Source organism: Calliphora vicina, chromosome 2 (genome assembly GCF_958450345.1).
Source record: "Calliphora vicina chromosome 2, idCalVici1.1, whole genome shotgun sequence".
Classification (NCBI taxonomy): Eukaryota; Metazoa; Arthropoda; class Insecta; order Diptera; family Calliphoridae; genus Calliphora; species Calliphora vicina.
Genome location: NC_088781.1, coordinates 135,227,539 through 135,245,735, shown reverse-complemented (window position 1 = coordinate 135,245,735; position 18,197 = coordinate 135,227,539). Strand labels below are relative to the sequence as shown.

Here is an 18,197-nt window from a genome sequence, read left to right as displayed (position 1 = left end):
GTAGCAAAATTTTTAAAATATCTGAAAAATTTGCATTTTTTCAGAATTTTGGCGATAATACAGTTTTTGGGTCATTTTGACCCAAAGGAGATGCAGGGTTAACTTCCAAAAATTTTTTTTAATGTAATATTCATTAATATAAATAAATCTATACATGTCTAGAAAACAATGCAGAAATTTAACGAGTTTCACCTATTTATTCCATATAAATAGTATAATTTTGCATATATCTGAACTTTGACCTCGATGCGCGTCCAGAAATCGTTGACCGATTTGGCTCAAATTTTCAGCACTTAACATTTAGGTCTAGTGTCACAATATTCCACCCGGCACTCTTTGAAATCTAAAAAAAAAAATCGGCTGTCACTCTAATACATATATAACTTGAAACAAAGTAGAATTTCTACATAAATCTAAAAACAAAGGATAAAACAAGAAATTTGTTTAATTAAATATTTTTGGGGAAAAGAAAACTTATGAGTTTTTGTTATAGAGAGCTTCAGCTGTTTGGATCATATTGTTCTTTAATTTATAGTTTATGTAAAATATTAAGAAACAACTATATCCACAAGGTCTTGTGAAGGGTATGGAATAGAGGCATATAATGCCAAATTCATATTAAAATTTTGGTTTAAGATTAATTTAAGAAATGTGTTTAAATGAATTGCTTATAAACGAGAATAAATTACCATATTTTTATAGGTTTTTAAAAATTATGAAAAAAAATTTCAACAAAATTTTTTTTCTGTCATTATTTTGATGAAAAAAATAATATTCTTAATAAATTTTTCATTATTTTTGAATTCTTAAATTCGTTTTCAAGTTATACTTAAATTAAACAGATAAAAATCCCAAGATTTTCTTTATATATTACAGTTTTTAAGCAAAAACCAATTTTAGTTCACCCTAGCGTATGATTAATATTAATTAAGAGGTATGGTTAAATAATGTCTTATAACTTGAGAAGTAAATTATATTTAAAGAAAATGTAAACGGATTTAAAAAGCCAAAACAACAGGTAAATAAATATTAAAGAGATTTAATGAAAAATATTTTTTAGTAAAATAAAAATTTTATTTAGAAATTAAAAAATTTTATTTTTTTGAAAAATTTTAAAGGAGTTTGACTAAAAATTTGGTGTCAAAATTACTATATTTCATATAAATACATAATTTTTATTTAACAACTAATTGTAAAAGTTTTTTAATTTTTAAATTTTTCAATAATTTTTTTCTTTCCTCTGTCATTATTTTGTTCAAATTATAACATTCACATTTACTTTGCCATTATTTCTTATTTATAGAAATTTAATTTTCAGTTATACTTCAATTTAAGTTATAAAAATCTCAGAATATTCTTTAGATATTACCGTTTTTAAGCAAAAACAAATTTTAGTTTAACCTGGCGTATGATTAATATTAATTAAGAGGTATGGTTAAACAATGTCTTCTAATTTTAGAAGTAAATTACAGTTTAAGACAGTGTAAACGGATTTAAAAAGCCTGAACAACAGGTTATTAAATACCTAAGAGATTTAAAGAAAAATATTTTTTAGTAAAGGAAAAATTTTATTTAGAAATTAAAAAATTATATTTTTTAAAAAATTTTAAAGAAGTTTGACTAAAAATTTGAATTTAAATTACTATATTTCATATAAATACATATTTTTTATTTAAAAACTATTTCTAAAAGTTTTTAAATTTTACAATTTTTCAATAATTTTTTTCATTCCTCTGTCATTATTTTTTTTAAATTGTAACATTCACATTTACTTTGCCATTATTTCTTAATTCTAGAAACTTAATTTCAATTTATACTTCAATTTAAGTTATAAAAATCTCAGGATATTCTTTAAATATTACCGTTTTTAAGCAAAAACAAATTTTAGTTTAACCTGGCGTATGATTAATATTAATTAAGAGGGATGGTTAAAAAATGTCTTATAACTTGAGAAGTAAATTACATTTTAAGACAGTGTAAACGGATTTAGAAAGCCAGAACAGCAGGTGAATAAATATCAAAGAGACTTAATGAAAAATATTTTGTAGTAAAGGAAAAATTTTAAGAAAAAAATTATTTAGAAATTAAAAAAATTTAAGGAGTTTCACTAAAAAGTTAAATTCAAAGTTGTTTTATGAAATTGTATATATATAAAAATACATATTTTTATTTAGAAACTATTCCTAAACGTTTTTAAATTTTTTAAAATTTTTCAATAATTTTTTTTTGTTCCTGTCATTATTTGGTTTAAATTATAATATTCTCATTTACTTTTCTATCATTTCTGAATTCCAGAAAATTTTATTTAAGATATACATCAATTTAAATTATAAAAATCTCTTGATTTTCTTTATATATTAATGATTTTAAACAAAAACTAATTTTGGTTTACCCTGGCGTATGATTAATATTAATTAAGAGGTATAGTTAAAAAATGTCTTATAACTTGAGAACTAAATAACATTTTGGAAAACTTTAAACGGATTTAAAAAGCCAGAACAATAGGCTAAGAATTATAAAAGAAAAAACCAAAGTTGTATAGAAAGAAATTTGTAGAAAAAAGTTTTCCACAAAAAAATGTATTATAAATTCAAAATTTTTACATTTTATGAAATTTTAAAGGAGGTTCTCAAGAAGCCTACTTACAAATTGTTGTATGTAATTTAAATAAATTTTTATTTAACAAAATAAACACATTTTGAAGTTTTTTAAAATTTTTCAATAATTTTTTTTTTTCATTTTCTTCCAGTATTTTGTTTGAATTATAACAATTTCATTTACTTTGCCATTATTTCTGAATTCCAGAAACATGCTTTTAAGATATACTTCAATTTTAGTTATAAAAATCTTATGATTAGATTTATATATTAATGATTTTAAACAAAAACCAATTTTGGTTTAGCCTGGCGTATGATTAATATTAATTAAGAAGTATATATTACAATATTTTTTATAACTTCAGAACTGAATTACATTTTGGAAAAGTTTAAACAGATTTAAAAAGCCAGGTAAATAGGCTAAGATTTATAAAATAAAAATCAAATGTAGTAAACTAACAAATTTGTAAAAAAAAGTTTTTCACACAAAATTTTATTTTAAATAATTTTTACATTTTATGAAATTTTAAAAGAAGGTTCACTAAAATCTTAATTTAATTATTGTATCTAACTATATAGCTGTATTTTTATATAAAAAAATCACCATATTTAAAAGGATTACATGTTTTAAAATTGTTCCATAAAATTTATTTTAATTTTCTTCAAGTATTTTGTTTGAATTATAACATTCTTATTTACTTTGCCATTATTTCTGAATTCCAGAAGCATGGTTTTAAGATATACTTTAATTTGTGTTATAAAAATCTCTTGATTTTCTTTATATATTAATGATTTTAAACAAAAAAAATTTTGGTTTACCCTGGCGTATGATTAATATTAATTAAGAGGAATTGTTAAAAAATGTCTTATAACTTGAGAACTAAATAACATTTTCGAAATGTGTAAACGCATTAAAAAAGCCAGGAAAACAGGCTAAAATATATGAAATATATTTAAAGAAAACTATTTTTAGTAAATGAAAAAATTTTCAGACCAAATCTTTTTTGGAAAATAATTTTTTTTTGAAGATTTCTCTCTTCATTTAAATAATAATAAAGAATTTATTGCTGTATATTTAAGGACAGCCTTTATTTTATGTTACATATTTTAAATACTAGAACACTCTTTACTGTTTACTGCTTTATTTTTGTTGATTAAATCAGCCTACACAATTTTCTGTTTACTAAAAAAAATTAAAATAAAAAATTCCTTGAAAACAATAAACAATTTCAGATTATTTGAATACATAACAAAACAAAAACTTTTAAATTAAATTACACAATTACAATTTAAACAAATATTTAGCAAATTTAGCATAATCAATATAAAACAAGTACAAAAAAACATACAAACTTTTTTCTAACTTAAGGGGGAATTTTGTATAAAAAAAAAGCTGTAAGCTCCATTTACATTTATAATAAAACAAAGTACTCATTTTACATACAGAAAAATAAAACAAAAAAAAAGGAACGAAAATTTTATTTAAACAACATTTTTAAAAACATATTGTAATTCTGTACTTTTTTTCTTGCTAAAAACCATCTAACAAAAACTAAAAAAAATACAAAATGGAAAAATGAAATGTAATGGAAATAATTTATACAAATTGACTACAACAAAATTTACTCACTCACATTTACTCTCCTTCATAAAATTTCATATAACTGAAATGTAATACAGAGTTTTGCTAAAAAATAAAGACAAAAATACGACAAGTAGAAATAAAAAAAAAAAACTAAACCAAAAATTCATTTCAAATATTGTAATATATGTAGAAGTTTACTCAACAAAAGTTTTCTATCTTTAATAAAAAAAACAAACAAAAACGCAAAAAACCTAAACTTTTCTAAAAGTTGTATGTAGTTTAGTATATTTAGATAAAACAAAATTCACACAAAATTGAACTTATTTTATGTAACACACTTAGTATGAGTATTTTATATTAAAAACTAAAAAATGTTTAGTTTTACAAACAAAGAGACAGTTGTACCAGACATACCTACAATTCATACTTAAATACATCAGCTAGATATGCCCTGCTGTTAGTGTAAAGTATTTAAACTATGCAGCATAAAATTTTGTCATATCATAGACAACAAATTGACTAGGCAACATAGAAATACCCAGCAAAATTAGGCAAATAAGTTGCATAAAAACTAAAAAAAATATTTTTCAACTAATTTGTTTATTTATTAAAAACAGTTTACTATAAATCTCTTTTCTATTAATAAGCCTATTTCTCTGGCTTCCTAAATCCCTTTAAATGTTTCCAAAATCTAATTTAGTTCTAAAGTTATAAGACATTAACTATACCTCTTAATTAATATTAATCATACGCCAGGGTAAACCAAAATTAGTTTTTATTTAAAATCTTGAATATATAAAGCAAATCAAGAGATTTTTATAACTTAAATTGAAGTATACAAGTAAACAAATTTCTTAGTTACAAAAATAAATGCAAACTCAACAGCAATGTTATAATTTGAACAAAATATTAACGAAAACTTTTTTTAATTTTTAAAATTTAAAAAAAAAAATATTTTTTAAATCAAAATATATTTATAAGTATAGTTGTTGTTCGACCTTTTTTCGATAATTCTGAATATCTTAAAAAGTTTCCTATATGGAGGCTTACAATGTTATTTGTTTAAAAAAAATTTAAAAATTGAGGGTTATCCCAATTTTGCGCTGAGGGTCTCATTTAATCTTTTTTTATCACTTCTTTAGCGTTTAGGAGGAAAACACAGCAAGAAAACTTGAGATAATAAAGTATTAAAATCAAAAATATTAAAATAAAAAATTAAAATTTCACAGTAGATTAGTTTCTTATTTGATCAGAGTTGTTATTTATATTAATTATAAAATTTATATGAAACATTATAAAGAACCTTATTTAGAATTTAAAAAAAATAAAAAAATGAATTTCTAAATAAATTTTCTGGGTAAATTTTTCCATTACTAAAACATATTTTTATTTAAATATCTTTTACATTTACTATACTATTGAGCTGACTTTTCAAATCTATTTACATTTTTCGCGAATGTAATTTAGTTCTCAAGTTATAAGACATTTTTTGACTACAACTCATAATTAATATTAATCATACGCCAATGTAAACAAATTTGTTTTTATTCAAAATCTTTAATATATAATGAAAATCATGAACATTTTTTATCTAAAATTGGAGTACAGAGAAAAGGAAAATTCCCGAAATTTTGAAATAATGTCAATGTAAACAGAATTTTATAATTTTAGAAAAATACTGAAAGAAAAAAATTCAAAAAATTTATTGAGAAATTTTTAAAATTTTAAATCCCTTTAAAATTTGGTAATGTTGTTAATAGAAAAAAATGTATTTATATTAAATACCAGAATTTTATTTAAACTTTCTAGTGAACCTCCTTTAAAATTTCATAAAATGTAAACATTTTAAATTTATAATAAAATTTTGTGTGGAAATTGTTTTCTGAAGATATCTGTCTTCACAAAATTTAATTTTTTCTTTTGTTAGTGTTCACGTTGCGAACAATAAAGTACCAAAGTGTACCAGCACTGTCAGCTAAGCGGCCCCAGTGGCATCTCTCAAACTACAGCCAACTTCAGCAACATCAAAACAAAACAAACAGAAACAAAAATCCCTTTTTAATTCATTCTAAAGAAAAACACAGTCAAAAGCAACAGCGATATATATCATCCACAATTAAAAACTAAATCTAAAATTGAATTAAAAATCCTTAAATCTAAAACATAAAAGTTAAAAGAATTAAACCCTAATTTATATAAATATAAATAAAACCCTTAACCTAAAATTTATAAAATTCATATATATATATTAGAGTGACAATCAGTTGTATGGAAAAAATTTTTTGTTAAAATTTTGAAGAGTGCCGGGTGGAATATTGTGACACTAGACCTAAATGTTAAGTGCTGAAAATTTGAGCCAAATCGGTCAACGATTTCTGGACGCGCATCGAGGTCAAAGTTCAGATATATGCAAAATTATACTATTTATATGGAATAAATAGGTGAAACTCGTTAAATTTCTGCATTGTTTTCTAGACATGTATAAATTTATTTTTATTAATGAATATTACATTAAAAAAAATTTTTGGAAGTTAACCCTGCATCTCCTTTGGGTCAAAATGACCCAAAAACTGTATTATCGCCAAAATTCTGAAAAAATGCAAATTTTTCAGATATTTTAAAAATTTTGCTACTAAATAAATACTTTTGCAATTGAATGCAAAAGAATCGAAATGTGTACGTAATTATCGTTCTAATGAGATATAAATGACAAAATTTGGTTAAAAAATGTTAAAGTTATTACAAATTCGCCAGACCATTAACGTGTTTCAGGCCACTTGAACAAACAATTTAGGAAAAAAATTAAGATATTTCGAGAAAAATTAAAATAAAAGCTCATTTTTACTTAAAATATGTCCATATTTACTTGTATATGAGTGTTTGTCTTCGTAGGATACCGTTAACCTATTCGCAGGTATGGCCAAAAAAAATTTTTTTTTTTAACTGCTGTTTCAAATCTCCATTTTCAAATTTTTAAAAATTTTGTTAAACAAATTTCAGAACTTTTTGATCATCACATTGGGATTTATTGAGATCAAAATAGGGAATAAAAATATGAAAAAATTATGTCAATACCTCTTACAGTTTTTCCGTACCTGCGATTTAAATTTTGCGATTTTCAAGAAAAACTAATTTTTTGTCCATATTTAGGCGAATGAGCCCAATTTCCTTAATGTTATAAATTTTGAGTAAAACCTATTCATAATATTATAGGTCTTGTAATTTTAAATATGGTCTGAAAGTTTTACTAAAATCGGAAAACGATAACCTTAAATCGTGAAGGTCAAAGGTCAAATTTTTCAATATTTGGAATTTCTAAAGAAAAGATAGCGAAATGTTATATATTTTTGGGCCGATTTTAATGAGACTTGAGGAAAGTATAACATAAAGTCCAGAATTTAAAATAACAGCACAAAAATGGAAATTAACCCTTAGCAGCACTTGGGGTCCAAATTATTCTCAACTTTTAAAATCAAGAAAAACACAACGATTTTGACCCCAAGTGCTCTTAAAGGATTAAATCCATTTATGTACTGTTGTTGTAAATGTTAGACCCCAATGTATACTTTCCTCAAGTCTCATTAAAATCGGCCCAAAAATATATAACATTTCGCTATCTTTTCTTTAGAAATTCCAAATATTGAAAAATTTGACCTTTGACCTTCACGATTTAATGTTATCGTTTTCCGATTTTAGTAAAACTTTCAGACCATATTTAAAATTACAAGGACTATAATATTATGAATAGGTTTTACTCAAAATTTATAACATTAAGGAAATTGGGCTCATTCGCCTAAATATGGACAAAAAATTAGTTTTTCTTGAAAATCGCAAAATTTAAATCGCAGGTACGGAAAAACTGTAAGAGGTATTGACATAATTTTTTCATATTTTTATTCCCTATTTTGATCTCAATAAATCCCAATGTGATGATCAAAAAATTCTGAAATTTGTTTAACAAAATTTTTAAAAATTTGAAAATGGAGATTCGAAACAGCCGTTAAAAAAAATATTTTTTTTGGCCATACCTGCGAATAGGTTAACGGTATCCTACGAAGACAAAAACTAATACACAAGTAAATACGGATATATTTTAAATAAAAATTAGCTTTTATTTTAATTTTTCTCGAAATATGTTAATTTTTTTTCCTAAATTTTTTGTTCAAGTGGCCTGAAACACGTTAATGGTCTGGCGAATTTGTAATAACTTTAACATTTTTTAACCAAATTTTGTCATTTATATCTCATTAGAACGATAATTACGTACACATTTCGATTCTTTTGCATTCAATTGCAAAAGTATTTATTTAGTAGCAAAATTTTTAAAATATCTGAAAAATTTGCATTTTTTCAGAATTTTGGCGATAATACAGTTTTTGGGTCATTTTGACCCAAAGGAGATGCAGGGTTAACTTCCAAAAATTTGTTTTAATGTAATATTCATTAATAAAAATAAATCTATACATTTCTAGAAAACAATGCAGAAATTTAACGAGTTTCACCTATTTATTCCATATAAATAGTATAATTTTGCATATATCTGAACTTTGACCTCGATGCGCGTCCAGAAATCGTTGACCGATTTGGCTCAAATTTTCAGCACTTAACATTTAGGTCTAGTGTCACAATATTCCACCCGGCACTCTTTGAAATCTAAAAAAAAAAAATCGGCTGTCACTCTAATATATATACTTATATTAAAACCTATATATTTATATTAAACCCTATATAAAAGAAAAAGGTTAATAAACATATAGCAAATTTATAACGTTTTTTGAAAAGAAAGTGAAAAAGTGTTTTATTTACTTACCCGCTAAACTTAAAACTATTATTGCTATCTCCCTCTAACACCTAAATAAACATTGGTCCATTCGAACCATAAAGAAAAGTAATAAATAAATACAGTCCACAAAACAAACAGTTTAAAAATTTTACAATAAAAAACCAAAACATTGTGTAATTAAATAAACATAAAAATAACAAAATAATATTTAAACAAACAAAACATTTATAAAAACAATTTTTCACAAAAAAAAGGAACAAGAACAAATAAACAACACAAAGTTACATAGAAAAAACAAGAAACAAGTAACAGTGAAATAAAAAATTGTTCAGACAAAAAAAATTTTTTTTGGTGAAAATTAATTGTTGTTAACATAAAGCTACACAGAATCTGTTTAAAACAAACAAAAAAAAATACAATTACACGAATTATAAAATTTAATGAAAGTTGTGGTTTAGTTAAAAATAAAAAATTTATGTTATTGTGAAATTTATTAAAAAATTAATTTTTTTAAAAAAAATTACATTCAAAACCCACCCCCTTATTGCAAACACTAATAATAATTAAATACAAAATTTAATATAAACAAATAAGTGATTTACAAACAATATTTAAAGTTAATTAAATTTAATCACACATAATTTTTAAAACACACTGTTTTGCAAAAAATAAAAATACACACATTAATATTTACATAAATATTACTTACACAAAATAACAAATAATTTGTTCTTTAACTAACCACTAACACAAATAACAACAATAACGCAAGAACTTGTCGATCGTCTCTAAGCGGGAAGATCAACACAAAGAGGAATCGACAAGTAAAAAAGAATAACACACACACGTACGTACATAACACAATAGTACCCTATAATCCAGCAGAGTCGGTAAGTGAATTGTTTACAATTTACAAAAAATTTCCTAAATATATTTTTATTGAAAATTACTATTTTTACGGATTGTTCAAAACTTTTAATTAGAAAAACTTGTTTTTAAACCCACCCACCCCCTTCATAGAAATTTACAAGGTTTTTTCTAAAAGTGTTGAAAAAAGTTTAATATTGACGTTTTTTTGCAACACAATATTATTTACTGTGAAAAACACACCCAATAGGAAATTTACTCGCTGGTACACACAACCCACGTCAACTATTTCGTAAATTTTACCCATTTACCCTAATTTTTTTGAGGTTTACTAATTTTTTATAAAAATGCCCTCCTTAAAATCAATGGCCGCAAGTTTCATGCGCTATATCCAAGTGGATTTAGCTTCCTTTGAAGACAATTACAAGAAGACCGTCGATGAATATCTCACCCTAGCCGCTATCCAGTACCAAAAACGAGAACTGGAGGAAATATGGGACAAGATTTCCACCAGATATGAATGGGTTCGAGAATCTGAACTAATGGATGACCCCGAGAAAGCTGCTACCATCAACATAGATGAACTCACCCGAGAATACGCCAAAGCCAAATCTCTGTTCAGATCTCGAATTATTTCCATTGATGCAGCACTAGCAGAAGCAACCCGACTGGAAACCTTGAAAAATTCCCCTCCTACCCCTTCTACTCCTCCTACCCCTGTAACCCACTCAGCACCTAGCTCATCATTTAGCGTACCCCCTTGCGACATGCAAGATTTCCATGGCGATTACAAATCTTGGACATCTTTCCGAGATATGTTCAAAGCCATTTATGGTAATAACTCTCGCCTTAGTGGGGTAGAAAAATTGTTTTACTTAAAACAAAAAACCCGCGGGGAGGCCAAAGAAATAGTTGACAGTGCGCCATTGACAAACGATGGCTTTGTTATCGCTTGGACACTGCTAACTTCTCAATATGAGAATAAACGCATGCAAATTAATGCACAATTGAAAACTTTATTCAATCTACCATATGTCAATGTCCAATGTGGTGTAGCTATTCGTAAATTACAGAGAAAAATAAATAGTTGTATTTCAAATCTAAATACACTAGATATTGATACAGATAATTGGGATCCAATTTTCGTATATCTCTGTTCGTCTAAACTGCCCAAAGAAACACTCGAAGATTTTGAGAAAACCCTAAGAGACAGTTCCAATATACCCTGTTGGACTGAAATGGACATATTTTTGACAAACACATATAAAGGACTTGAATCTGTTAATGATATCAAGAATCCAAACACATACCCAAGAAATAAACAAAATTCTGACAATAAGAACCAAAATGAGCGAAAAGGCAATACATTTGTAAATAATGTTACCCAAGAACCCAAAAAAGATACCCATGCCAAGAGAAAGCCTCAACCCGAACAAAATCCTTCAAACTCCACCCGAACCCAAAACACTAGTAAGCTCAATGGCTCTGTATGTAAGCTTTGTAAAGCAAATCATACTTTGAGAGATTGCCCCTCCTTTATCTCAATGGGAGTAGCCGAAAGGATTAATTTTGTTAAACAAAATGGCTGTTGCTATAATTGTCTAGCGATTTCTCACGGCATTAAAGAATGTCACAGTACCTTTACTTGTAGACATTGTGGCGGAAGACATAACTCTCTTCTTCACAGACCCTCGTCGAACTCTAATACACACGCTAGTACGAACTCTAACCCGACAGATGAACAACCATCAACATCAACACGGAATGTGTCGCAGTCGTTTTCAACACTGACCAACCAAACTGATGGCGTATTAGATGACCGGAAAAAACTTTTAGGGACAGCTGTTTTAAATGTCCAAGTTCAGGGTTCTATATTTCCAGCGCGAGCTCTAATAGACCCAGCGTCAGATTTTTCGTTTATTTCTGATCAGTTCAGACGAAAATTACACATACCCACACAACCCATAATAGCTGAAATATCTGGTTTGAACGAAGTTGTATCAGCTCGTTCAAACAAAATGTGTGAAGTTACTCTTAGGTCCAATACCCAAAGAAACTTTAGTTTAGAAATCCAAGCGATAGTGGTCAAAACGCTAACTAGAACATTACCCACCCAAAGTATAAACCCAAATATCATAAAAGATTTAGAACAGATTCAGTTAGCAGACCCAAGGTTTTACGAAAGTAGACCTATCGACTTCATTATAGGAAGTGATTTCTACCCACAGATTTTAAAATCTGGCGTTAAGAAAGATTTTCTTAACACACTAATAGCTCAAGATACCGAATTTGGTTGGATCTTGACTGGACCTGTCGAAGAGACTCACAGAACCCAAACAATAGTTTCATATTTCAGCGCAGTTACACTTAATAAATGCTTAACAAAGTTTTGGGAAATTGAAGAAATCCCACAAAAACCCATTAAGTCGGTAGAAGAAACTGTATGTGAAAATATTTTCACGAAAACCACCCAACGCTTACCCAATGGCCGTTATCAAGTAGATCTTCCGTTTCGAACCCCGCAGCTAGAGTTAGGAAACTCACGCCATGTGGCAATGGCACAATATTTAAGAAACGAGAAGAATTTGATGAAGAATCCTACTTTAAAGTCTGAGTACGATAACGCTCTGCAAGAATATGTTGACTTAGGTCACATGAAAGCAGTTAATTTTAACCCAAACAGTTCTTCCACGACTTATTATTATCTACCCCATCATGCTGTTGTCAAACCCGATCGTGTTACGACAAAAGTTCGAGTAGTTTTTAATGCTTCTAGCAAAACTTCGAACGGCAACAGCTTAAATGATGCTCTATTTATTGGTCCCACATTACAACAGGATTTATCTATTGTAATATTAAAATGGCGCTTTTATAAGATCGTTTTTAATGCCGATATTACAAAAATGTACAGGTACAGACAGATCTTATTGAACACTACCCACACCCCGTTTCAGCGAATATTATTTCGTAAAAGCGTTAATGAACCCATAAAGGACTATGAACTTCAAACAGTCACGTTCGGAGTTAATTGCGCACCTTATCTAGCAATTAGAACTCTTCTTGAACTGGCTAAAGAAGTTGAAACTACCCACCCGATTGCATCTCATATATTGAAAAACAATATGTATGTTGACGATGTTTTGTCTGGTGCCCATACAATTGAAGATGCAAAATTTGCTCAAAATGAAATGATTACGGTGTTAGATTCCGCAGGATTTCCGTTGAGGAAATGGATATCAAACTCACCTGATCTGTTAAACATTTTACCCAAAGACCATTTACTCGATGTGGATTTACTAACCCTTCCAGATTCCCATAATACTAAAACCCTAGGTATTCGATGGAATGCAAAAGAAGATTTCTTTTTCTTTAGCGTACCCACTATCGAGAAGAGAAATGCTTACACAAAACGCTCAGTCTTATCTGATATCGCTCGTCTGTTTGATCCAGCGGGCTGGTTAGCACCAATTGTTGTGTCTGCTAAGATCATCATGCAACAAGTATGGCAGGATAACACAGACTGGGATGAATGTCTAAAACCACTGACCCTTACAAAATGGTTGAACTTCTTAAAATTTTATGATGATATAAATAAAATTCGAATCCCAAGATGGATTAATTTTAAACCCACATCAAAAATAGAATTTCATGGCTTTTCTGATGCTTCAGAAAAAGCTTACTCAGCAGTTTTATATGTGCGAGTTACACCCATTGATGGCCCAAATATAATTACCCTACTCTTCGCTAAAACACGAGTTGCGCCCATTAAAGTTCTGTCAATACCCAGATTAGAACTATGTGGTGCAGTGTTGTTGGCAAACATGGTCAACAATGTATTAACCCAACTCAAATTACTTACCCCTACATCAAGTATATTTTTGGACAGATTCAACAATTGTTTTAGCTTGGCTTAGTAAACATCCAAAATCATGGGAAACATTTGTCGCTCATCGTGTTGCTACTATATCGGACACCGTCGGAGTGAACAACTGGAACCACGTCGTGTCGCACGAAAATCCAGCCGATCTTGCCAGCCGTGGATGTACTGCCGAAGAGCTGATAGACAACAGTTTATGGTGGACCGGACCCTCATGGCTAAAGAAATCTGCGTCCAAATGGCCAACTATGACACAACCCTTCATAACTCAAGCTGAAACTGCTCAAAGTTACGCAAACACAGTAACAACCCAAATAGACATTCTTAAGGATTTTTCAAAATGGTCTAGAGCTCTTCGAGTCTTTTCATATGTTTATCGTTTCTATGATCGAATCTCTCGTACCCGCAGAAAGTTGAACCAGCATCAAAAAGTAGAACTCGACCGAGTTACACATTCTGAACCCAGAGACAGACTTAAAGTTCTGTTCACACACCCTAGTATTCAACTGGATGCAGAAGAGATTACTAATACAAAAGATAAACTTATAATAATATGTCAGACTCTATATTACCCTGAAGAATATATTTGTTTACAGAGGAAAACTCCACTACCCGGAAAAAGTACTCTTATTACCCTAACACCCTATTTAGATTCGAAGAACATTATACGTGCAAATGGTCGTTTAGCAAAATCAAGCTGTTTATCATATGATGAAAGACACCCAATTATATTACCCTACAAAAGTTGTTTTACAAGATTGTTGACAAGTCACGTTCACTTAATAACTCTACACGGAGGAAATCAAGCTATGCTGCGAGTTATACGATCGGGCTATTGGATTCCAAAGCTCAAAAATCTTATACGCTTCATAGTTGATAAATGTACCCAGTGCACAAGATATAGACATCGCCAAACTACCCAATTAATGGCGGCTTTACCTCCAGAACGTACTCAATTGTCGAGACCCTTTTGCAACACTGGAGTTGATTTTGCTGGACCGTTTGACATAAAAACGTATGCTGCCCGAGCATGTAAAGTCACCAAAGGTTACGTCTGTGTCTTCGTATGCTTTGCAACAAAAGCAATTCATTTAGAACCAACGTCAGACCTATCTACCCAAGCATTCATGGCTGCTTTCGCCCGATTTTTTTCGAGGCGGGGATGCCCTGCCGCTATATATTCAGACAACGGTACTAACTTTGTTGGTGCTTGTCAACTACTCAAGAAAGAGCGACAGGAATTCTTTAAACAATTGAGAAGTTCTGTTATTGCAGCTAATAGTTTTCAAAACTTGATTTGGCACTTCATTCCACCCGGAGCTCCACACATGGGAGGCTTATGGGAAGCTGGAGTCAAAAGCTTCAAAAGCCACCTGAAGAAATCAACAACAACCCGACACACATTTGAAGAGTTCGCTACCCTTCTGGCAAGGATTGAAGGGTGTCTTAACTCAAGACCACTCAGCTCATCAAGTGAGAACTCACACGATTTAAACCCATTAACCCCAGGTCATTTTTTGATAGGTTCACCCATGTTAACACCTGCCGAACCCGATTGTAGTGATGGAAACGTTACTATAGCAAATAGATGGCAAAAACTGAGGATTCAACATCACCACTTCTGTCGAAGATGGAAAGATGAATACCTCAAAGAGTTACACAAGAGATATAAGTGGAAATACCCTCAGAGAGAAATTGCAGTAGATGATTTAGTTGTCATTAAACACGACAACATACCTCCGAACGAATGGTCGCTTGGTCGTGTCGTTAAAACTGTTCCCGGTTCTGATGGACGTATCAGAGTCGTTGAACTGAGAACCTCAACAGGAAGTTTAATCCGACCGATAACTAAAGTTGTCGTTTTACCCACTAGTTAGACTAACACTACTAGTCACACCCTAATTATATCATTTACTCAATTTACTTACCCAATACTCACAAAACACTAACCCATTTTTTAACACTTATCCGTAACTAACCCTTCACTCTAACACATTACCACACTCATTTATACATTTACTTTCATTTAGAAAATGGCACCAGGTAACAGAAACACACAGAATCGTGTAGCCAAACCCAAAGCTAAACCAGCTCCCAAGGCAAATAACCGCCCGCAAAACGAACGTGCGTCCAATGCAGCTACCGGAAATGACAACCGTCATTTTGGATGTGGTATATGCAAAGCTGACCACCGTATTGCGACTTGCAAAAAGTTCCGAAACCTTAATCTACAGCAGAAATATAAGACTGTACATCAGCTGCATTATTGCTCCAATTGCTTGGCAAGGAACCATTTGCTGGACAAATGTACAAACAAGACACGCTGTAATGTTTGCGGATTGAAACACCACACAATTTTACATGGGCACAAAAAGATTCTCAAAACTATTCAAACAGTAAAGAAATCGAAGCCAGCAGCTAAAAGTAAGCCTCACACCCAACAAGGCTCTGTTACAACCCTAGGACTACCATCGTCATTACACAAGGTTTTAATACCGACTGCAGAAGTTCATGCGACGACTGAAGAAGGCTGTCTATCTATCAGGGCAGTAATCAACCCAAGCGCCACGTCATCACGTATAGCTTCTTCCTTCGTACGTGAAACCAAGTTAGAAACATTTGAGTTGGATGGCAAGAAATATGTCAAACTCATTATAAACCCAAACATGTCGTCATTAATAAAATATGACATATATCTCCTGGTGGTCCATGATTTACCAAAAGTGCCATATACAACTTTATTTAAGGAATCCCTCAAAGAAAAATTTGGTCATCTCGCTTTAGCGGATCCAAATTTTATTTCAAACGATCCTTTTGTACTAGAACTTGGTGGTGATATGTATAGTACAATTCTCAAATCGAATGTTATTCGTATTGATGGTGGATCTCTGATGGCCCAAGATTCAACCCTTGGTTGGCTCATTATGGGACCCTACTCCGGATAACCCTTTTTAATAAAAACCCTAAGTATTTTTTACTTAAATTATTTATCTACCCATATATAGTACCCATAAAACTGAATATGTACTAAAGTCCATTTTATATTTCAGAACTGTCTTGGCGGGGGAGAATGTTCACGTTGCGAACAATAAAGTACCAAAGTGTACCAGCACTGTCAGCTAAGCGGCCCCAGTGGCATCTCTCAAACTACAGCCAACTTCAGCAACATCAAAACAAAACAAACAGAAACAAAAATCCCTTTTTAATTCATTCTAAAGAAAAACACAGTCAAAAGCAACAGCGATATATATCATCCACCCTTCCAGTATTTTAAATATTAACGTGAAATATTAAAGGTTTTTAAAGTTTTATCACAGATTGTATATTTAAAGAATTAAAAAATTGTGAAAATTTATAATTAAACTTACTCCTAATTAAAAACACTAAAGTTTATTAAAAACTAATCCTCATTAAAAAACTATAAATTCAATTAAAAGTGTTAAAACTTAAATCTAACTAAAACCCTATATCTAAATAAATAACTTAACTTAAAGTTAAAACCAATTAAAAACTAAATCTAAAATTGAATTAAAAATCCTTAAATCTAAAACATAAAAGTTAAAAGAATTAAACCCTAATTTATATAAATATAAATAAAACCCTTAACCTAAAATTTATAAAATTCATATATATATATACTTATATTAAAACCTATATATTTATATTAAACCCTATATAAAAGAAAAAGGTTAATAAACATATAGCAAATTTATAACGTTTTTTGAAAAGAAAGTGAAAAAGTGTTTTATTTACTTACCCGCTAAACTTAAAACTATTATTGCTATCTCCCTCTAACACCTAAATAAACAGTTAGTATTTAGCTCATGCTACTGGCTTTTCAAATCAATTTACACTTTTCGCAAACGAAACTTTGTTCTAAAGTTATAAGACATTTTTTAACTATACCTCTTAATTAATATTAATCATATGCCAGAGTAAACTTAAATTAGTTTTTGCTTAAAATCATTAATATATAAATAAAATCAAGAGATTTTTATAACTTAAATTAAAGTATACTTAAAAGCATTTTCTGGAATTCAGAAATAATGGCAAAGTACATAAGAATGTTATAATTTAAGCAAAATACTGAAAGAAAAAAAAATTTATTGAAAAATTTAAAAAATTTTAAAACCTTTTATAATGTGATTATGTTGTTAAATAAAAATATATTTATATTAAATACAAGAATTTTAGTTAAACTTTAGAGTGAAATTAAAATTTTTTAATTTATAATAAAATTTTGTGTGGAAAATTCTTTTCTAGAAATTTCTTCTTCACTAAATTTGTTATTATCTTTTTTTAGTTTTTAGCTCATGCTACTGACTTTACAAATCCGTTTACACTCTTCGCAAATGTAATTTAGTTCTCAAGTTATAAGACATTTTTAACAATACCTCTTAATTAATATTAATCATACGCCAGGATAAACCAAAATTAGATTTTGTTTAAAATCATTAATATATAAAGAAAATCATGTGATGTTTATAA

General features: G+C 28.9%; 1 protein-coding gene across 1 annotated transcript; it reads left to right on the top strand.

The window, feature by feature from the left end:
• The first annotated feature begins 10,179 nt into the window (after positions 1-10,179).
• LOC135950896 (uncharacterized) lies at positions 10,180-15,586 on the top strand. Its single transcript, XM_065500420.1, has 2 exons — positions 10,180-13,630; positions 13,704-15,586. The coding sequence occupies exons 1-2, from the start codon at positions 10,180-10,182 to the stop codon at positions 15,584-15,586; spliced, it is 5,334 nt and encodes a 1,777-aa protein (XP_065356492.1).
• The last annotated feature ends 2,611 nt before the right edge of the window (positions 15,587-18,197 follow it).

Bases quoted from the DNA above. Each gene is read 5' to 3' on its own strand.
- LOC135950896 (XM_065500420.1), top strand. From the start codon at position 10,180: ATGCCCTCCTTAAAATCAATGGCCGCAAGTTTCATGCGCTATATCCAA. The intron at 13,631-13,703 runs GTGGTGCAGTGT...CCCTACATCAAG, and splicing joins AATACCCAGATTAGAACTAT to TATATTTTTGGACAGATTCA.